This window comes from Ailuropoda melanoleuca, chromosome 1, assembly GCF_002007445.2.
Source record: "Ailuropoda melanoleuca isolate Jingjing chromosome 1, ASM200744v2, whole genome shotgun sequence".
NCBI lineage: Eukaryota > Metazoa > Chordata > Mammalia > Carnivora > Ursidae > Ailuropoda > Ailuropoda melanoleuca.
Window position 1 is genome coordinate 4,407,791 of NC_048218.1, and position 22,873 is coordinate 4,430,663.

Sequence of the window (22,873 nt, forward strand, 5' to 3'; positions counted from 1 at the left end):
AACAGCAGGTGAAGCAGATTTTTAAAAACCAAAAATGTGAACATGTCAAAGTCAACCAAAAAATATCTACAGTCTCGTGAGAATAATACTGAATTCTCACGCAGAGATAACGAAAATTAAAGGCAACACTCCCAAACCTCCCTCATTATATTCCCGCGCTCAGGCCGCGCTCGGTCGCTGAGCCCCAGTGACCTCCCAGCTCTGGTGGCTACTGCCCGCCCTGGACATCACAGAAGTTCCCCCCGAATGCCTGTTTTCTCCTGCGTCTTGTGAGTCCCTGATTCTGCCAAACAACCCCCTGCCATTTATTTACAGTTACACGCTCACCTTGTTCCTGAAGCTAGGCTTCGACTCAGTTACAAACCACACTGAGGAAATAACGTCCACATCGTGCTGTTCGACTGACCAAAATTTAATCATAAAGTGCAATGACTTTAAAGACGCAGGAGACATATCACTGTATGCGGTGAAAATGTCTTTGGTAAGTATTATGATTTCTCCCTTTATAGCTAAAGGGACAGACGGAGAAAGGGCTCAGTGATCTGCTCAAAGTTACAGTGTGAGTCAGGGGCGGAGCAGAGCGGCCTTGGCGGCTGTGTCCTCTGTCCCCGTGTTTCTCTTGAGGCTCTCAGGCTCTTCCCCAGTAACCCACCATTCCTGGAAGGCCTGTCCCCATGTATAAAGTGGAGAAGGGAAAAGGCAGGATTAAAACTTCCTTTTTACTTCTGAAATCATTCCTCCTTCCCTATCCCCCCACCCCATCCTTTGTCCCAAAGTCACCAAATCACGACAAAGGCACACTGATCGGTCTGTTCAAAACAACAGTGATTACACACTAGCCTCCACTTCGTACTCGTGCCAGGGAAGGAGCAAGGGCCGTCGGTCTCGTGGTTCTCCTCTTCAAGGAATTAACGTAACTGACGGAGAACTCTAAGTGCGTGCATGGGCTTTTAAAGAAAACAGAGTCAAACGAAAAAGGCAACAGCACAGAATACCCCGTAAAGGGATGACCGCATGCCGGATGAGTGGACTAGGAAGCATGACTCTGAAGGGCAGGCTCACAAACGGGTTATTCTGCTCAGCAGAGGTTCAACAAAAGAGGGGTTGTTTGAGCGGGACCTTGAAGGATGGGAAGAATCTGGATATGCAGAGGGAGTGGGGAGGAGAGGGCATTGCGGCCGGGAGGGGGTGGTTGGCAGAAGTAAAGGTCAGGAGAGTGAGAGAGCACGAAGGCCGGGAGGACACTGACCGGTGAGAGGCGGGTCAAGGGTGTGGAAGGCTCCAGTGAGGCCCGGAGAGCCACAGGGAACGAGAACATCAGTGTGCGCTGAGTGGGGACTCACTGATGGCTCACAGCAGGGCCAGCAAGCAGGCTGAAATATGCCACCTGGGCAACGGCTTTAAGGGCAGAAAGGAGGGGACTGGGCTACACGGAGAGTGTTTGGAGGTCCCTGGAGGGGTGCAGTGGGGGACCTGAGCGAGAGCCTCGGGAAAGGGGAGGAGGAGGTGAGAGGCATGACCGAGCAGGCCAGAACAGGCTGTGTTTGATAGATGCTTAGGGGGAGGAAGGAGCCAATGATGTATTGAAGAGGAGAAATAAAAGGATGTCTTCATTTCTCTGAGGGTCCGGTTTTATTCTCCTTTTTAAAAGCACATGTTCTGGGGGCACCTGGTTGGCTCAGTCTGCTCAGGGTGTGCATTCAGCTCGGGTCATGATACCAGGGTCCTGGAATCAAGGCTCCCTGCACAGCGCGGAGTCCGTTTCTCCCTCTCCCTCTGCCGCTCCCCCTGCTTGTGTGCGCGCGTTCTCAAATGAATGAATAAAATCTTTAAAAATAAATATATAAAATAAAAGAACCTATTTTGATGCTATGGTGGACACTGCACAAATGTTCTCCATTCTTGGCCTTTCCTGCTGCCAGGCCCTTGCAGCGCAGGGACCATGCAGCCGGCCCCTCTGTGTGTTTCCCCCTCCAGAGCGCCGCCACCACCACGAGCTGGCTGCCCGACGGTGGGAGCCACCGGATCCACGAGGGAGGCCACCCCAGCGGGCTGGCCGAGCACCAGCCGACCGGACGCGTGGGCGAGCGTGAGGAGAGCAGCGGGGCTGCCCAGACTCACGCGCAGGGGTGCACGTTCGCTGATGAGGGCTGCCGGGTTTTGCGGCTGTCACACAGCATCACCGCGGCCACCGATACCTCCCGCAGATGCGCTACCCCCATGTGCGCGTGACGCACGAAGTGCCTGGGAGGTTCGGGGCGGGACAGGTTCGGGGAGAAAGGCGCACCGCCCAGTTCATACCTGCGGCAGGATGGTCACTCGGAACGACCGGCTGGAGTTCTCGTCTCTCAGGTAGATGGAGATTTTAGGGAAGTAAGACCAAGGTGTCTCCGAATTCGTCCAGCAAGCCAGCTGGGACCCAGTCCAGAAACCATCAGAGAATTCTGGAATCTGGACAAAGCGAGATCACGTGAGAAACCATGACTCGTCTGGCACATCAACAGGAAACAGCGCCCAGCTCCCCTCCTCCCCTCGCCAGATGCCCGTGGTGGTAAACACCGTTTCCCTTGGACGGTGTGGGGGAGCCAGCAGCCCTCTGGAAGGGGAACGGTAATGACAAATTCGCAGCTATTAGGATCACACAGGCACGGAGAGTACCGGCTGGTGTCAGGCACCGCGGCAAACCCTCCGCTGCACTCACTACCTCAATCCTCGAAAAGCCGCATCGGCCGGGGAGCAGCACCCCCGTACCCCACGGGAGAGATGAGGAAACCAGAGCATACGGAGGAGACGCAACCGCCCGAGGTCTCAGTGGCGGGCAATGGCCCTTTAGAAGAAACAGTACATCCGACGTGTGGCCCTCCAGACCCTTTTGGGCATCATCTCTCCTCTGAGTTCCGAGCACAGCACTCTTTCTCCCGGTGCAGAGCCCCGGGTGGGCTCTCTGCTCTTCTGGAATACCTTTCTCTTCCTCCAGACATCAGCTCAGATGCCACCTTCCAGGAAGCCCTCACCACCGTGCTGACAGCCCACCATGTGGCTCTCCCCCTTGGTCTTCCTCCTTGTAACAGCTCTCATTTGACATTTATGGGCGTAACTGCTTACGTTCTCTTGTCTGCACTACAATCTGAGTCCTCGAAGGACAGAGATGTATTGTCTGCCCGCCTTACAGTTCTAACACCTAGCCCACAGGAGAGACTCAGGAAATACCTGTGGGAAAAATGAACAGTCAAGAGCACAGAGCGCCCACCTGAGCCTCCCAACAGGGGTCTGCTGACCCTGACCATGAGCGATGCCACCTGCACATGCCCACTAGTCACTAAGTCCGCATGTTAACTACAAATAACTCCTGCCAGGAGCAAGGGACGGTTCCTGAGCAGCTCTATCCTGCACCTGCTAGTAGTGTATGTGATGGGGCGCAGCCAGGAGCAGGGGATGGGGCGGAGCCAGAAGTGTATATGATGGGGCGGAGCTAGAAGAGCATGGGATGGGGCGGAGCTAGGAGTGTATATGATGGGGCGGAGCTAGGAGTGTATACGATGGGGCGGATCCAGGAGCATGGATGGGGGTGAGCTAGGACAGTATTGACCTGGAATAAGGGGTGACTGTCCAGGGAGCATCCCTAGGAAGCTGAGTTGAGCTACGGGCCAGGGAGCGGTATGAGATGAGTTTGAGGGAGGGCGGGCCGAGCATGGGAGCTGCCTCACTGGATAAAACAGACTGCAGCCGTGGGGGCCAGTGCTGCGGACAGGAAGGAGAAGATGGGGGACAGAGGGTATCTTGGCAGCCTTGGCGTCTTCAACAGAGATCATCTGTCAGAGATCTGAGCTTTGTGGCAAGCTGGGTGTGATTCAGGAGTCCAAATGAGATTTACATGGGCCACTGGCTCGTGGGTCTAAACTCCTGTCGAGCCAGGCCCAGTCGAGAGTCACCGACGGGTGGATGGGAAGGGATGATGTGGCACAGAGGGAATCCCTTTCCGGAGGATAGGGAGAAGGGAGGGGCCTAGGACCCACCCTGGATCGGCTGGCAAAGGACACACCCACAAAGAGGGCGCAGGGCTGGCAAGTCCAGAAGAAGGGTGCTATGGAAATAGAGAGAAGGTAAGACAGGTAAGCGGGGATGGCTCGGAGACCAAGCCCGGCAAGAACTGAGAAAATGGAGCATAACCGGATGAACGCTGAGTGCCTTGTGCTGCAGGACCACATGCGGCAGGTGCGAGCCTGCCTGTCCTCGTCCCTCCTTCCCTCCCTCCATCCATCCATCCCTCCAGGACCAGACAGCGGGGAGAAAACACCCCAGGGTTTTCATTCATTACAAGGACCATCCATTATGAAACCGTGAGTGGTTGATCTGTGACATTTCTAATGTTGGTGTTAATGTATTTTCACCTTTAATAAAAGTTGAATCAATTTGAACTATGTATCTATTTGAGGGCAGAATCCCTTGCCAGATGAGTTGATAAAGGGTCTGCCAGTCATTTGCTGGACCTAAGGATGGGCCAAGGTGAGGGTGGCTGGCCTGCGCCCAGGGCAGGGAGCCCCCCACGTCAGTGCCCGTGGGCAGCTCCAATTTGCAGATGAAGGATCAGGCCTGGAAACTCACCTAAGGGGCACAGCTCTGAATCGGATGGGGGGGGGCACCTGCCTCCAGAGAGGTGCCTGAGTCCAGGCACCTCCCCAGAGGCTAAGCCAGGTGTCCTTGGAGGACAGTTTTGACCCTCAGATCACAGAGTTCAGAGTCAGAAGTCACCGTAAAGCAGGTGTCATCCTACGTCTGGACTTTACAGATGGGGCAGCACTGGGCCGAGCACAAGGGTGCTACAGCTATGAGGAGAGGGAGCCTGGGTCTCTGCCGTTCACAGAACTCCCCACCGGGCTCATTTCAAAATACAGACCTATAAACCATGCATTCCTAAAATCCCGTCGGAACAAACCAGGCCAGGAGACAGAGCCCGACATTTGCATTGCATTTAACTCCCAGAAGCCAGCCATTCCCTTAACCAGAAAGAAACCCTACACCACAACAGGTGAGAAAGACATGCCCATCTTTGGTCCAGGCCCACGGAGACAGGGACCCTGTCCGCCCTGGCTGTGTTTTCCCTGCCCAAGACAGAGAACCTTCCCGGGTCCTCCCCTTCCTGACACAGGCTCTGAAATCAGAGGATAATTTTAGACCAGGCAAACGAATTCTGTAATCCCATTCCTTCTACACCTCGTGGTTTTCTAACAAAGTCAGTCACCGCTGAACACGGGTTGCGACGCCCCAGGGGTGCTACTCTTTCCCTGCACGGCACCCACGGGGGCTGGAGTCACCGGCTCCACGGAGGCGGGGCTGGCCAAGGGCGGGCCGGGCTCCCCCGCGCGCCTTGAGCGTTTCTGCGGGATGGTCCTCACACACTTCCAGCCCAGAATACTCAGTCTGAAGATGCTCGTGTCAGGTCTGCTGAGGACATTTTCACTACTGAAGAAAATCGGCATATGGCTCCACATTTTAAGCATGGTCTGATTTTCAGCCAGCATTCTGAATTTAGGGCACTAAGAACTTTCCTTGCCATTTTTTCTGATTCAGCAGATATGAGACAAGATAGGAGCTTTCCTCTGGCTTTTGACCACTGCTGCCTTGAAGTCGTTTCAAGCTCAAAAGGGGCCTCTGAGCTACTCCTTTTCTCTGCTCCCATCCTTCTCTTGGTTTGCCTACTGCTCTTCCCACGGCAGTTTCAGACTGCTGAAGTTTGGTTCAGGACGACCAAAAGCCCCTTCCTCCTTCCCATGCTCCCGCTAGAACAAAGCAGCCACTGTGCATTTTCCCATCATCCTCTGAATTCGGCCAGTGGAGTCATGGGACAGTCAGGCCTGCGTTAGTACGAGCAGCAAGACTTTGGGCAGGAGACACCGGTTTCTGGTGACCCTGCAGGGGTCGCCCTGTACACAGGGAGGCTTATGAACACAACCAAGAAGTGGAGAGAAACATTTCTCTCATGTTTGAACGAACAGCAGCAGCACGGCGGTGGGACATTAGACGCTTCTCCTTCCAGAGCACCGCTGTGCGGGGCCCATCGCACCCCAGCCCTCCCGACAGCCCCGCAGTGAGAACGTGGAGACTCCGAGGGCCCGAATCCTGTCCCGGGCACCCAGCTAGTAAGTGGCAGAAACCAGCCTCCGTTCGTGTCCTCCTCACCCCCGAAGTTGTGTTCTTCCCAGTCAATGTCTTTGGTCTACCCTGTTGCCCAGAACCAACTGGAAAGTTGGAGCCATACTGGAATGCTCTCAGCCACTTCTCCAAAATGCATCTTGCCCTTGAGCAGGATTTTAATAATTACTCTACTGGCTGATTGACCTTTGTCTTCTGCAAATCGCATTCTTTTACAGAAGGATTAAAATCCCAGCACAGCCCAGACGAAGGCCAAAAAGAGTACGATCTGGGGTTCATTTGTTTTAAAGGCTGAGAACATATTCCTGGTTCACTATCTCCTCTAATATAGAATGTTACCAAGAGGCTTTTTTTCTTAGATTAAAAAAAAAGTCCTATATCCACTACATTATTATTTGAAATACTAAACAGCGTGGCACCTTCAGATCCAAGTCCCCTGAGGCTAACGTGAAGAAATTCTTTGCTAGTTAAGAGCAAGACTGTGAACTTCGTAAGAGTTAAAAAAAAAATCCAACCGCTCAAAATGCTCAGATGAAGACGATTACATACACAGGAGTGCTCTCCAGCACGGGGTCATGGGCCGGCGTTCTCCGAGATTTATCAGCACCCTGAGGACTCACCAGAGACGTGCGGGCCACGGCTTCCACCACCGCATTGAACACCTTCTGGGGCAGGCGCAGAAGTGTGGTGCCACTGTCCACGATGGCCTTGTCTGCGTTATACTGGAACAGGGGAGAGTGGGTGGGGAGAGGGCACGTGAGTGACATGCCACGTGACACCAGCCTGCTGTCACTGGGGCCGCCACACTCAAATCCGGGCAGCCGTGGAACCTCACTGGTGGCTCCGCTCACTGCACAGTCTTGGAACGTGGACACTAGCCCAACGTTCTCACTTCCCAGATAAGGAAACAGAGACCAGGAAAGGGAAGTGACATGTCCAAAATCAACAGCTCTCCCCATGGAGACATTTTCCCATCTGGAGGTTCCCAGATGTCCCTGTCGAGGAGTCCCCAAGAGCAAAGGGGGAAGACCCCCCTGTCTTTCCAGATTGAAATGACCCATTAATTACCATTTATACAAATCCTACAGAATCAACTATTATCCCAGACGTGGAGAAAGAGAATTAGGATGGAGTTTTTTTTAACAGACACCCCGTACTTGCATTTAGGGAGGAACCACAGCCGCATTCAGTGAGAGCATCTCACGCAGGTCTGTGTTGTATTACAGGCCCTCCCCTTTGATTCTACCCCTGGATTCGTCAGTGGCAACTAAGTGCCACTGACAATAAACCCAGCTCTGTGGCCTGAGGACCGGAGACTATCACAGTGGGAGGGAGCACGGCTCTCTCGAGCTCTGATGGGTCCCAGACGTATCTGTGTGCATGGGAACCATGCTGGACGGGGATGGTTCGTGAGGAAGGAGGTGGTGGCAGGTAGGAACAGAATGAAATGCTGGCGGTTTTTATAAACCATCCTACAGACGTGGTGGGAGACTGAGTCCCACAAGCTGTCCTCATCGTGTCATTACAGCCGCAAGTAAACCAACTGCAGACGGTGTGAATGGGGCTCCGACGTGACTCGGTGCCCCGGCTCTGCACGTCTGCCTCCTGTCAGGACAGTCAGAACACGCTGCTCTTCAGAGCGCCACTTGTCCTGGAGGGAGAGGTGAGCGGCAGGGGCATGAATGGAGGACAAAGTTGATGATTTATTTTGAGTTTCATTTTGCTTAGTTCTAGTCCCCGTTTTTTCCCTTGCACTGATGAAAGCCTGCTTATTCGACATAGTCCAGGAGCCATCAGGCCCAGGTGAACGGTGAAAAGGTGCTCAATAGTGCTCTTCACACAATTTTATGCTAATTTTTCCCTATGAAGCCACCAAGTGACTGGAAGGAAGCAAGTTTTCTGGAAGGAGGAGTTCGTTATCATACGAAAAGGCCCTATAACTTTTAATGTAATGAATCTTTGCTTTATCTTGTAATGAACCTAATTTTATTTTTTATGATTTATTTATTTTAGAGTGTGCATGTTGGTGGTGGGGAGGGGAGGGGGAAGGGAGACAAAGGAGAGAATCCAAGCAGACTCCCCACCGCGCACGTAGCCAACACAGGGCTCCATCCCAGGACCCTGAGATCCTGACCTGAGCCAAAACCAAGAGTCAGACGCTTAACTGACTGCACCACCCAGGCACCCCTGTACCGTCTAATTTCCTATTCGGGTCCCAGCTATAGTATTAAAGTGACCCAGGCACCTAGACACAAAGAGATCACCGTGAAAATACCTCTCTGCAATCCAGATTAAGGCTCTGGCCTCCAATTTCCAACTTGAGAATTTCTATCTGATAATACCATTCCTCCTTAATAGGGGTATACCAGATGTCTCCTTTGTACAAACTCGGCTCAATTCCACCCAGGACCTGAGAAGAAAAATATTTACGGGTATTAAGAGAAAAAATACGGAGGCATATCAACAGGTTACACTGAGAAGCATACAATCAGAAGGTGAGTCCTCACTGGAATCAGGACCTCCACATTATGATGATGGTACATCACATATATGCTTGAAAATTAAAGGGGAACGACTGGGGGCCATGTATCCAAAGGTCAAACAATCTTAGGCCCTCGTCTAATCAAGATGCTTTGGTGGTTTCCCTTCTATAAAGGAAGTATCTACGATTCTAGCCTTACAATACTGAGATTCGCCCCCAAATGAAGTAAAATAGTGAGCCACGTTGACGGAGAAGAATTTGCTTCCTCAGAAGACAGAGGAGGATTACAGTCTCACACATTTGCATGGAAAGCAGAACAAAAGAGCTTCCTTCATCAAAACTTCATGTTGCAAAACTATGGAATATCGCCCGACAAATCCTAGGCTGTCCTCGGTCCGGGAAAGGGGGTAAATAAGGTGTTAAGATCGAGTGTAGTGTAAGCAAATGAGAGCAAGTGAGTGTCTGCTTCTCACAGCTGGACAACCGGGGGATTGTCGGCACCTGCCCTGAGGAGCCCTTCTTGTGTACTGTCCCTGTCACCTCCTGCTTTAGACATCTGGGTGCAGGGTCCATCGAGGGGATGCCCAGCAGGGCTAGAAAACTTTCTGCTGTGTGTGTGTGTGTGTGTGTGTGTGTGTGTGTGTACACGCGCAGAGAAAGGACATACAGGTGTCCCTGCCTCTGCACCAAATCAAGAAATCGCACCAAATTTAGGAAATCGTCAGCATTTTCCCTCAACCAGCAGACCAACCCCAGGTAAAGTCTACCTGCCACACCCCCTACTGTTTCTCACTTGCCCCTCCCCCACCCACCAAAATGTTACCCTTCAAGGGAAAAATTTTAAAGAGCTTTAATGGAATTTGGAGAAGCAATGAGAATCATCTTTTGGATGGCAGGATAATTAGAAAAGATAAAAATAATACCTAATTTTACCCATTTTTTTTAAAGGTTTTATAACAAGGGTTATCAAAATTCCACAGTACTTATGTACGCTTCTAGTATTTCCACCAGAGTGTTAATAAAACAGAAAAGCTGCCCAATTAATTTGCGATTTTCCCCCCTTTAAGACTAAAAGATACCCACAAGACTACCTCCGTTGGTACCAGATCCGGCCACGGGCAGCCCCGCCCCACACATCTGCATGGAGAAGACGTTGGGGATCTTCGCTTGTGCCACGAGGGAGTCGAAGAACGTCTCCAGGGAACTTGACGGCTGTAGGAGACACAAGGACAGCAGCCCCATGACTCTCAGTGGAGATGATGACTGACCCAAAGTAGCCATGAGGCATGAGATACAAAACTGGTTTTCTTTGTATTCAATTCTTTTCATGGCGAAACAACAAACAAGCTTCTGCTCAAGGGCGGTAATTCAGAAACCAACAACAGACCTTGCTACTACACAGTCTTTTCCCTGTCCGCGTGGCTCTGTTGGAAAAAATAAGAGAGTATTTCTAAAATTGGAACGAGACAGAGAAGAGCCTCGTGGACCCCGCGCAAGGCTGAGACGCAAACCTAAGACGGTATTTCTAGAGCTGTTAGGATGTCATCACATTTGTCACCACGATGCCCTGAGAGGCAGGCACGAGACGTGGAAATGGGTCACCGACATGGGCAGTGGACTCTCATCTCGGCCACAGCAAGGGCAGAAGCGTCTCTGGGAGCAGCCTTCATGGGTTCAGAAAACGTGCTACATGTCTCTCCGCCACGGTCATCTGCCACACCCCAAAGACAGGTGCTCAGCCTGAGACCTCTCAGACCCCAGACCCCGCTGACCTCCAGTGAGCAGGAAAGCAGCAGGGAAGGAGAGTCCTGCGCCCCTGAGGTTGAAAAGCCCCAGATTCCCCGCTGCCACAGTTCAGCGGCCCTACGTGGCCCGTGCCTTCCTTCCGCAGAGCCAGCACTGACTCGGGGCGCCATGTCTCCGGGACTCAAAGGGAAGAGGTGGGCTGTGCGAGCAGCTCTGAGCTAGAACTGGGCCCCCAGGGCTGCTGGTCCCCAGGGCCGGTCAGGGACCTGTGCGTAGATTTTGGCTTTGACAACCGGGAGATACGGATCACTTGGAGTTGCTGATTCCCGATAGAAAGTTACTTGTGGTGGCACAGATGCCGCCGGCCGACTCTGACCACCAGTGGTCACCATTGGGACTATTATTTACTACCCGTAAGAATGAACACTGTAATTTTGGAGGCAGTAAGAGCACAGCCCATTAGCAAGTAGAAATCTTCCCATTTATTTAAGTTATTTGCGGCTGGCCTCCTCGTTCTGCTTCTGTGGATCTCTGCCAGGATTCGGCACTATCTCTTATGTGACGTGAGCATCACACGAGGCGTCCAGGTGGATGATGGAGACAAGGTCCCCCAGTCCCCCGAGGTGGGCCGGGCGTGGTGCTGACCCAGGCTGCTGTTCTTGCAGACACCTGCTCGGGGGGCAGCAAGGGCAACACCGCGGGGGACTGAATTCTGGCTCCGTCACTTGCTCACCGTGTGACTTGTTCCTTTGTTTCTGTATCTGTGAAATGGGGAAACCATAGCCTCCCAGAGCTGCTCCCGGGGCTTCCATGGGCCAATGTAGACAAAGGCCTTGGAACGGTGCCTGGCACACAGTAAGGGGTCTACTGTGATTCTGCCACGTCATTCCTCAGCTTCCTTCTAGAGGTTTAAAAACACACAGGTGCCAGGATCAACCCAAGAGAGCCCGACTCGTAGGTGTGCGGCTGGACGCAGGAATCCGTGGCGTGGGCGACCCTGGAGGGCAGGGTCTGACGCACATCCTCAGCGGGCAGCATCAGGACTGACCAGGGGCCACCATGCGCCGTGGCCACCACAGAGGGTACGGTCAACCTATTTCAGTGACAGCTCTGCCCCACCAAGCCACGCTGCCCTGCTGGCCCTGTTTCCAGCCACACACCACATCCCACCAATCCCGTGACCATCCCCTCAAACCCGGGACGGGAGGCTGATCATTGTCGTCTCAGAACTGCATACACAGAGAGGTCGTGTGGCAAGTCCAGTCACCCCTAGGGACCCTGAGGTCATTATTTGCAAAGAAGCTTATTATCAATATTATCCATTGCGGGCAGTTCAGCTTTTTTCTGCCATCTTCCCAACGATCAACATAAAACCAATGATGCTCATACCTTTCATCGTCCAAGTCAGGCAACAATGCCACGTTTTCCCTCGGTCACACGGTGAGATCATACTGAGCAATGTATGTTATTACGAGTCTACACAGTTCGTTTGAAGCTCACCTATGGTGCTGAGAAGAAAGGGGCTCCAGAACCCCGCAGGCTCCGCAGACAGGCCTTGGGCGAGGAGGGTAAACCTCTCTGACCCTCAGTCTGCACATCCCAAAGACAGGAGAACTTGGCCTCCTGCGGAGGTCACCAGAACCCAGGGAACCAACATCTTGGGATGTCCTCAGCCCGCCTGCCTCACAGGCTCCTCTCTCCTGCAGAATCCCAGGGTCAGGAACTCCCGAGCCTGCCGCCCCCTCCCCACCTCGCCCCCTGCACCATTTACTAGTGAACTGGGGCTAGGACGAACATCCCTGCGGGAGAGAAAACAGGCTTTCCCTCCTGTGTGCTCACGGACCACGGGAGCTCTGTGGCATGGCTCTGCAGCTCCTGCAACCTGCTTCTGCTTGTTCCGCATTTCTCTGGCCCCAAGCCGAGCACCGAACAATGAGAGGGCAAGGTGCGGCGCCCATTACGGGCCAGGAGGGGTGACCGCGTTCTGCTCTGCTCCAGGGCACGCCCTGGTGTCTAATCCGCTTGCCTCCGGCTCCCTTCCTGGTGGAAATTCCCCAGCCTGCCTCCCCACTCAGTCACACCAACGTCACTTGCTTTGGGCTGGCCTGAGTACAAATGTTTGGAGATTCTGTCTTTCCCATTTTGTGCAAGTTCTGACACTGGGCCAATGGCTGGCGGTCCCTGGGACGCGCTTTCAGGCCCTTCCCGGGCTCCAGGGGCTCCTCTGGGACGTCGCAGCCACGGGAAGGCGACACAACGCTCTCTCGCCAGCGCAGCGCCTCCCCCGACGAGGTTCCAGGGCCAGCCGCGGGCTCCATGTCTTCATGAGAATGTAGGAATTTAATAAGTAATGTGTTCCCTTAATCCTCCCCTCAGAAAAACGCTTCGACGCCAAAATTAAAGTGATTCAGATCCTGTTAACATTTTTAAACTACAGAAGTAAAATAAGCAAAAACAAAGACAAATGAAAAAAAAGTAATGCTATGAGTATATCTTGGCAGGAAGGTTCAAAGAACTGCACCATTTACAAACTTAAATTTTAAAGATGCCCAGAAACATAATTAACTGTGCGACCACGTCTGTCTCCACCATGTGACGCTCACCGACCGTCTCCAACAGCCAGGACCCCCCTGCCACCCGTCTGGCTCGACCCCACTTCGATCTACTTAGATCCCCAGACGGGCCTTACCTTGGCCAGAGCAGCATATGCAAGTCCCAGGATCCCATTCCATTTGATCCCCGGCAGAAAGAAATTCTCTGACTCAAAGATAGTGGCGATGTTGACGAGAAACGAGCTATTAAAGCCTTTCGGGATGGTGACGACGTCCTCCCCGACGAAGCCGGTCCAGCTCCCTTGTGTGTACTTCACAGTGACGTCAAAGCCCTTGGAGCGGTAAGTACTGGACCTGGAGAAGGAAAAGACAAGGCCTGCTCTGCACCTGCGTGTCCCCGTTCAGACGAGGTGGCCGGGCGCGGCGGCAAATATCGCTGTCCTGCGCATGATTTTTAATCATTACCGGCGTTCCTGTTGACAAAGTGACCTATCCCACAAAACATCATCACTCACATTTGGGTGGTGTTTCCGTGCCACGTGTGAGGGAGGTTCTGGGGTCCACATGTAGCCCAGAGCTCAACATTTGCCAAGTGAAGCCCATAAACTAGCTACTTGACTTGACTGCACCTGCCTTTGAGGGCACAACCCCGTGTGGGCACCCGCCTGGCCCTCTGGCTTTGCAGGGACCCCTGCTGCTCTGTGACACAGGGAGCGGCCTGGGGTTCATATTCACAGGCTCAACCCATGTGACAAATAGAGACCAAGTCTCCACGACCACGCCTTCCTCCTCAGGGCCCCGCATTTCCTTCTGATGTCACCGGCTCCTTCTCCAGGCTGTCCCTAATGCCCCAGGGCTCACTATACTCATACCAAAATATGGCAGCTAGTGGCATGCTGTGACACGAATCCCTGTGACACCATCTGTAGCCCTATGTGCATACAGCCCTAGGGGTAAGAGCTACTCAAACAGAATAATGTGAAGGAGGTCAGACTGGGCAGGGTAGATGAGAAGCCTGCTCTTGGCTTTCGGAGACAGACAGTAAACAAACGAATACATAAAATTCCACTCTAGGCGGTAATAAAGAGTGGAAGGACTTCCCAGGGAATAACACGGGGGTGGCGGTCGGGGCAGTGACTTGGCCGCCACCCAGGCCTCTCCAGTGCAACCACAGCTGTGTAAAGACAACGAAGCCCATGGGAAGGGTGTTTTGGACAAAGGACAGCAGGTGTCAAGGTCCTGGGGTGTGCAAACCTGTATGGTAATTCTTATACCCGTCTGAATTTGAAAATTCTCCTGAATTAGAGGACGGGACCCAAAGAATGTCTCTAGGCAAATATCTGAGCATTCAAACCACACTCATGCTAGGAACACTGTCCAATTCCTAAGAGAGGCATCAATTCACGAAGAAGATCATTGTCAAGTGCTCTCGCCTGCAGTTTCCACTGTTTTCCCACTAAGGCTCTGAAGTCTTTGTTGTAGGATTGCACGAATGAGTGCAGTCTGCAAGTTAAGTCAGAGATGGTATGACCTCTTCTTTGGGGGCATACCTCTTAAGCTTGAAATATGTTCACAGGCTTTAATTCAGTAACTGGACTTCTGAGCATCTGATCCTAAGGGAACACCCATGACGCAGACGGAGATCCAGGGACAAAGACAGCCACTATGCTTTACTGCAAACAGCAAACAGTTTAAATGCCCAGGAAAAAGGGAACTGTTCACTGCATCTCGATGATGGAATATTATGTAGCACCAAAGAATGCTATTTCCAAAGTCACCTTCAATGACACAGAAATAAGGTGAAGAAAACCCTCAGTGGCTTCCTCTGGGTGGTAGGGTTTGAGACGGAGACTCTCTTTGTGGTTAGTTAGGCCCATCTAGAATTTCTGCACACATTGCTCTTATACTCAGGGAAAAAAAAAAAAAAGTGATTCTTGGGTGCCTAGTGGCTCAGTCTTTTAAGTGTCTGCCTTCAGCTCAGGTCATGATCTCAGGGTCCTGGGATCGAGTCCCACATCAGGCTCCCTGCTCAGTGGGGAGCCTGCTTCTCCCTCTCCCTCTTCCCCCCGCCCCGCTTGTGCTGTTTGTCAGATAAATAACATTTTTATTTATTTTTTTTAAAAGATTTTATTTATTTATTTGACAGAGAGAGACAGCCAGCGAGAGAGGGAACACAAGCAGGGGGAGTGGGAGAGGAAGAAGCAGGCTCCCAGCGGAGGAGCCTGATATTGGGCTCGATCCCAGAACGCCGGGATCACGCCCTGAGCCGAAGGCAGATGCTTAACCGCTGTGCGGCCCAGGCGCCCCAGATAAATAACATTTTTAAAAAGTAAACTTAAAAAGAATAAAGTAAAAAGAAATAAGTGATTCTTTTAAAACGTCTGGCAGACATACTTTGGAGAAATTTGATTTATGCGAACTTTATAGTGGGATACAAGATACGAAGACTGATTAATTTTAGCATTTACCATCTTAGCTCACTCTGCCGTGATCTTAAAAGGACAGCAGCATTAGGGGAACACCTCGCGTGCACATGTCTCCTGTCAAGGGCAGACACAGACAGAAGAGTGAGGCGGGCGGGTCCGGGCACACGGAGCTGGGGGCCCGCCCATCAGAGGTCACACAGGCAGGGCAGTTGCGTCACTGAAACAGGGCGACTGGAGGGCTGCTGTAATCCTCAGTTTACCACCAGCACCAATTCATATGTGCCCGCTGCAAAACGGGCTGCACACACGTATGGCGAACAGCGATGAAAATACTGAATTTGGACCATTTGGGATCATTTCTCGAGTTCACAAATACGCCACTGCTAACAGAAAAGGCGATTTTGAAATGCGCAGAGACTAGGATCCGGTCCAGGTCAGCATACTTTTTCTGTCAAGGGCTAAAAAACCAAGTTTTACCTTTTGTGGGTCCCATGATCTCTCACACCTCCCCAGCCCTGCGAGCTAGTGCGGAAGCAGCCGCAGACAGGACTTAACAAACGTGTGGTGTTGTATTCTAATAACGTTTTATTAACAGAAAGAGCAGGTTGGATGTAGCCTGTGCCCTCATTTGCCAACTGCTGATCTCAAAGATTCGTTCTCTCCCCAACACAGCCTAAAGTTCTGTGACTTTCTTTGGAGAAGTTGTTTTAGTTTTACTCTGCCCAGACTACAGAACACTCATTGGAACCTGCTAATGTCTCAGAGCCCGAAGGAGACTCTTAGGTGTCTATGGAGTGTTTCCTACACTATCCTGACCAGCTCGCTCGTCCCCTCACCGGGGGAGCATTCTGGATATTTCGGTGCCACTGCAGAAAGGAGAGGCCATTGATGGTAACGCGGCCCAGGTTCAACCACTAGTTCAGCCCCTCAGCTGTGTGACACCAGGCCAGGTTACTTAACCTCTCTGTGTCTCTACAGCCTCAACTGAAAAAGGGAGACCACGCAGTACCACATCTCATGGGGTTAGTTTCAAAGACCAAGAGAGTGAACTCTGGACAGCGTCTGGCGGGTCTGCAACAAAAACAGCTGCTACGATTATAGTCGTCCAAACACTTGCTGCCTTTATTCGATCTATGAACTACCACTAGAAAGTTTAAGAATGTATTTGCCTGGGGCGCCTGGGTGGCTCGGTCAGTTGAGTGTCTTGACTCTTGCTTTGGCTCAGATCATGATCTCAGGGTGGTGGGATCGAGCCCTGAGTGGGGCTCCATGCTCAGCGGGGAGCCTGCTTGAGAGTCTCTCTCCCTGTCTGCCACCCCCCCCAGCTCACACATGCACGCTTTCTCAAAAAAATTAAACAAATCTTTAAAAATAATTTTTTCCCCAAAAACATTCCTGTAAAGTTACTCTTACTGAATACCCAACACAGTCGCATTTGGAAGTCCGACCATCCCCAGAAAGGGGCAAGTCTGTCATATGACTCGGTTAAGGTGGTTGGGGCGGTGGAGGGGTCTTCTCAGTTTCTCAAGGCAGAGTTCTCCCGAGTTTCAGAGCGGCGCTGTCCAACAGAACTGGCTGCCATGATGGAAATATGACATATCTGTTCTGGCCAACATGATAGCCACAGGTGTACTGAGCGCTAAAACACGATTATACAGCAACTGAAGTGGTTAACCTATTTCGGCTAACATTAGGTAACTTAAATAGCCACATGTGGCTAGCGACTACCCTTGTAGAAAGCATACTTCTAGATAATGTGAGAGAAAAGTAAACGCATACTCTCTGAACTCCTTGAACTGAGTCTCCAAGGGCAAACACCCCAGTGATGAATTCTAAGTAATTCTGAGGGTTATCGACATAGAGTTTCCAGCACTAAGTTTAAAAAAAAAAAAAAAAGTGTTCCTCCATATTCATGCTCTAACATCCTACTTGTTGGCACTAAAATGCTTTGGCTCTCAACTGCTCTGCACATTAATTAACTATATTGAGAGAGAACCCCAGACTGGCTCATCCCGCGGCATCCATTCCGGGTGCTCAGAAACAGCAATCAATCAAGGATGCAGGTAGCCAGGGAAAAGTCCACTCACAGCAATAAAATCACTTTGAACCAAGTTCACAAGGCATTCCGCCCTCTGATAAGAGTGTTGAGGAAACACAGGAGTGAAAGGTGAAATCAATGAACAGAGGAGGAAAGAGCCACAGAACATTTTATTATTTAAAAAAAACCCGCTATGGTTTTCGGAGGACATAAAAAGAGAAGGTGGAAGGGCAGAATTGAAAAGAGTTGAGTCCTGAGGTCTGCTCTGGTCCTCGTAAGCCACCCCTCCCAGGGACTGTGAAGTCCCTAAAGACTGCATCCCGGGCTCTTCTGCATTTTGGGGGGGTTGGAACCCACCTTCAGGGTTGTCGGACAAGTTGACGAGATGCCAACCCCCTTCTCTGCTAAGGGTCTGCAGTGACCAGACCAGAGTGGATGGGGCCGCCGATGGCCCTGGGGCTGCTCAACCAGCCTGCCCAGCCTTGAAGTTCATCAACACACTCAACAGTGGCCAGTGCTCAAGGGCTCCCTCAGGCCCCTCTCGCACACGCAAACAATGGGCGGGCTTGTGAAACAATCTTAATCAGCAGGCACAAACATCGGCCATCATAAGGAGAGACGAGGCACTTCTCAGGGATCTCAGCGGTCCAGCTCAGCATCCTTAAGGAGGTCACCCAGTAATTCCCTAACATCTCAACACTACGTACAAGCCTCAGTTGAGAGAATAAACTGCTCCCTTGCCACAACTACTCTGTGGGCCTTTACCCCAGATGGGAGTATGGGAGGAGGAGACATTTTAATTTCCCCGTTTAGTAAAAGGTCAGAGGAATGAGTATATTGGATCTTTAATCGAGCTAACTGGCTGGAGGCTATTTTATTGGCTAAAAAAGAACTAGTACATCTAAAGAAATACACAACCTTCTTTTTGCCATGTAGAAATTCACTGGAACATTCACCACCACGAAAAGAGGGCCACTGAAGGGAAGAAGCTATGCAAATGATTAATGGTAGCCTGATGGCTCGTTCCATAAATCAAAGAGCTCTTGTCAAAGGACCCAAAGCCAAATCTCCAATTACTGGGAAATACTTCAGGAAGCATTACACCTGAATATCCAAAGACTGGGGGACTTGAATCAGAGGCTGGCAAACCCAACCAGAAGCCTTATTATAACTAAGGGAGATCAGAGGGACAAGCAAACACAGAAACATCATAGGGCAGGGAGCTACATCTCAGAAAAGAACCCTTTGTCGGAAACTGAGAAGGGAAGTGAGAACGTTCTCTTGGCTTCCATTAAATACGGTGGTGGAAAGCATACAACTTAGGCCAACGGAAGAGTCAGCTGAAAGCAATATGCAAATCAGTAGTACATAATTTACACAGAAAACGTTCCTATCTTGACAATATTAAATCTGCGTTTAGGACACCTGGGTGGCTCAGTCAGTGAAGCATCTGCCTTTGGCTCAGGTCATGATCCCAGAGTTCCAGGATCGAGTCCCGCATCGGGCTCCGTGCTCCGCGGGGAGTCTGCTTCTCCGTCTCCCTCTGCCCCTTCCCCTTCTAGTGTTATCGCTCTCAAATAAATATATAAAATCTTTTTACATACATACATACATACATACATAAGTCTGTGCCAAATAGAAGCCTGTGAGAAGCACAGGATAAAAAAAAAAAGAGGAAGGGAGAGAAAAAGTTAACATAAACCTGAGCACGTAGTTAACCTGCAAAGTACCCACTGTTCATAGGGATGCCGCTGATGGGACAGAACTTGCCCCGAGCTCAGAAACGTGATGCTTCCCATCTGATTCGGCTCAGAAGAAACCTGCCAGCCCTGCAGAATAGTTCTCTTAAAAGGAAGGCCAGAGGCCCAAAGTGTGGGTGACATCTTACAGGGCCTAAGCACATTTCAGCAACACCTGGGAACAAAGAAAGTGGGCTAACGTCCAGGCGACAGAGCCTGGGCTTCCCTCACCCACTGGGAGGTTCTGTTATTTCTCTATTTGCTCACACATGGGGAGCCCAGGACCACCCTGAAGGCTCAGAAAGCTGGTAGGGAGCCCTCAGCTCTCTTGTGGAGTTAGCAGGAGGGAAGGCTTAGCCATCGTGGGAGCTACAGACGTTCCCATGAGTTTTCACATTAAACCAGGTTCAGTCTTGAAGTATGAAAAACAGGAACATCTGCGACATGACCACAAACCTGGCCAGCAAGGTGAATAGGTAAATTAGACATGTCCTGGGGCCCCTGGTTGACTCGGTCAGTTGGGCATCAAACTCTTGACTTTGGCTCAGGTCATGATCTCAGGGTCCTGGGACTGAACCCCGTGTTGGGCTCTATGCTCAGCAAGGAGTCTGCTTGAGATTCTCTCTCCCTCTGCCTCTCCCCACCACTTGCCCTCTAAGAGTTAAATAAATCTTAAAAAAAAAAAAAAAAGAGAAAGAAAGAAAGACCTGTCCTACTGAAGCCTGAGACACAACCACTATTCAACCAAACCATGAGCAAAGTACGAAGTCAGTAAGACACGGGGAGCCGACAGTCCATTAAATATCGTACACGTATTCAATGGCGTTGTATGCAGTATTTGTAATGGTCACTACGATTCACCCTCAGATATTTCAGTAACTGCAGCTACGTGGCAAAAGGATGACTGGCTTGCAGAGTACTGTGGCCTTTATCGACCCCTGGCTGTGGGCCTTTGCCAAAGAAATGCGGTCTACCCTCCAGGAAGGAAATCCTCATCCACGGGGTTAAATCCACACGCTTGAATCCAACAGGACTACACACATCTCTCGAACTTGGGCTTCACTCTGACTCATGTGTCTGCAGACCCGTGATGAAAGGCAGAACTACGCAGAAAAGCCACTAAAGATACAGCCGAGACTCAAGCATGTGTGTTCTGAGCCCCACGGGAGGTGTGGGGACGCTGGGTATCTGTGGGAACCACCATCCTACGGTGGAAAAGATGGAGGGCCAGGACTGCTCTGCCATCCAAGTAACATTTTTCACACACTTTGAATACACACTGCATTTTCCAGAAATGCAGCTAAATTGGGGGAAGGTGATACTTTTGGGGGAAACTTTACCAAGATTCTTCACCTATTTGGAAAATCACATCAGCAACCCAAGCTGCTCTGGGGGTCTGAGCCTACTTCGACCCCCTTCTATCAGTCTGCACCGGGTGCTGCAACCCCCCGGGGCGCTCACGGCCCCCCACTGCAGACGACCCAGAGCGTGCACGTAACAGGGCACTGACTACCTCTCTCCACGTGACCTCTGTTCATTTCCCGGAGTATTACAGCAGGGCATCTAGACTTACGTAGTAGGCAAGTGATATTACCTTTGCATTTCGTTCAGGGCATTACAGAGTACTGGCTATAAGAACGGGGTGCGAGCCTAACAGTCTGGGAACTGCTGACCTAGAAGCTGGCACCTCGACAAGTGTCTTGGCCTCTTGGACCTCCCGTGCTACACAAGTAACATCAAGGTCTGGACCCACTCGAAGTTCTGCTCCATGACAAAGCAGTCCAGAGGGAGCAGCTGGGGGACGGGTGGCCGTGGGGGGGGCAGAGGATGTGGACAGACTGCCCATCAGAATGGGGAGGGGCAGAGAGTAGCCCCACCCCCTGCACACACAGAAACAGCCCTGCCCCCACCACACATGTGCCTGGCGCACATGTCCCTGGCCGGGAAGTTCATCCGAGAATGTCAACGATGAAACGGTTATCAGTGCACTGAGTGATAGACTAAGCTACAGGCTCTTCGAAGGAGGGGCCAGCCGGGTATGTGGGGGCCCAGGACACCTGTCTAGGACCTGCCCCCACCGCAGACCACACCTCTTGTGCCACCAAAATGGAGACCAAGACACGCTCCCAGGAGAAGACGGACGGGCAGTTCTCCCACACAGGGCAAGCTAGCCTGCCTTGTTAAAGTTGCCTGCAGTTTCCAGAAGCTTCCCAGTTGTTATTTTCCCCCAGCGGGAGTTGGGGTTTGCTCCCTGGAACACAGACTGTGGACGAGGCAAGTGAGCAGGGAGTTTCACGGGGTCGCTCGGAGTCAGGCCACAGCTCCTAGCCTGGAAAGCAAACCACGTGGCAGCTCATCCCTTTCATCTGAGCTGCGATTTTAGGGGCACAAACACAGATGTGAAAGCAATACGCGCATCCGGAAGGCAGAGGCTCTGGCCCCACGGGCTCCCCGGGAGCCGAACGCTGCCACGAGGCCCCGGTGACGGTGTCCGGAGCCCACCCTGGGCTCGCCGAGGCCCACAGCTTGCAGAGACCCCGGTCCGGGCTCCACTCCACTCTCACGTCCCTGCCAGGCGACAGAGGCTCGGGGCGGTCCCAGGACTCAGTGCTTTGTGCTCCGTCCTACGCGAGCCACAGCGTCCTGGCAGCAGAAACCCTCCCGCAGGAGCGGTTTCAAGGAACCACACCGTGAGCACGACTGAACGCCCCAGAACCAAGGCCGCGGGCCAGAACAGCCTCACGCTCACACCGAATGTCCTCTCCCGGCTCCAGCCCACCGCTGCTTTAGGACTCGAGGCCTCGATGACCACCAGATGTGCTCTTAGCTACACACCGTCCAGCTGACTCGAACTTTCAGGACGTCAATGTCAGGAGAACGCACCACAGCTACAGGAGAATCCTATGGACTCCCCTGGAAGGAAGCCATACAGATACACACACATACCCAGACAAGTCCACCAGGCACAGAAAAACACACAACCACCCACACACACAACCATATACCCATACAGATACACACACAGATGTCTACACACAGAAATACGCACACAACCGTATTTACATATGCAAATCATCTACACATACACACAAATATATACATCTACACAAAATCACATACACACACAGGTGTCTACATATACACACGTCTACATAGACACACAAATATATACACAACCACGAACACATGCAAGTATCTACACAGACATACATTTACGTACACACACATGCACAGATGTCTACAACCATATCCACATCCACACCGATATCTACACATACAAAAGTACACACAACCATATGCACAGAGAGCTACACGTACACACAGATCCACACATACACAGACCCCCTTAAGACACAGACCTTCGGCTTCTCCTGTTCCAGTGTGTTCTCAAGAACCGGTGTGCTGCCCTGAAACCCTGCCGCGCCCGGCCGCGCCCCCGGCACTCACCTCTCCGCGTCAAAGTACGAGTCTATGTAAGAGTGCGGGGCACCTGCCACGGCGAAGTTGCTGCTTCCAGTGTCAACGAGAATCTTCAGCTTTTATTTGTGAGGGGAAAAAATAGACACTATCAGGTTACTTGAATAAGGCAACACTCTCAAATAATTCTTTCAAAAATGAAGCACCAAGAACAATGTATTACTCGGAAAAAACTTGTATTGATTAGAAATTTTTTTTTAAAGCTGCTTTGAAACTGAAATCTGAACACAGCCGATTAAGAAGCATGCAGCAGGGAGGGC

General features: G+C 51.6%; 1 protein-coding gene across 1 annotated transcript in view; it reads right to left on the reverse strand.

Annotated features, from left to right (window-relative positions):
• The window catches only part of BACE2 (beta-secretase 2), an 82,319-nt gene that overhangs the window by 23,499 nt on the left and 35,947 nt on the right, over nt 1–22,873 (reverse strand). The window contains exons 3-8 of the mRNA XM_034655463.1: nt 22,584–22,672; nt 13,071–13,287; nt 9,719–9,847; nt 8,429–8,563; nt 6,774–6,875; nt 2,302–2,451 (exon numbers count right to left, since the gene is read on the reverse strand). Of these exons, the coding sequence (XP_034511354.1) occupies nt 2,302–2,451; nt 6,774–6,875; nt 8,429–8,563; nt 9,719–9,847; nt 13,071–13,287; nt 22,584–22,672 (822 nt within the window). The remainder of the gene's footprint in view (nt 1–2,301; nt 2,452–6,773; nt 6,876–8,428; nt 8,564–9,718; nt 9,848–13,070; nt 13,288–22,583; nt 22,673–22,873) is intronic.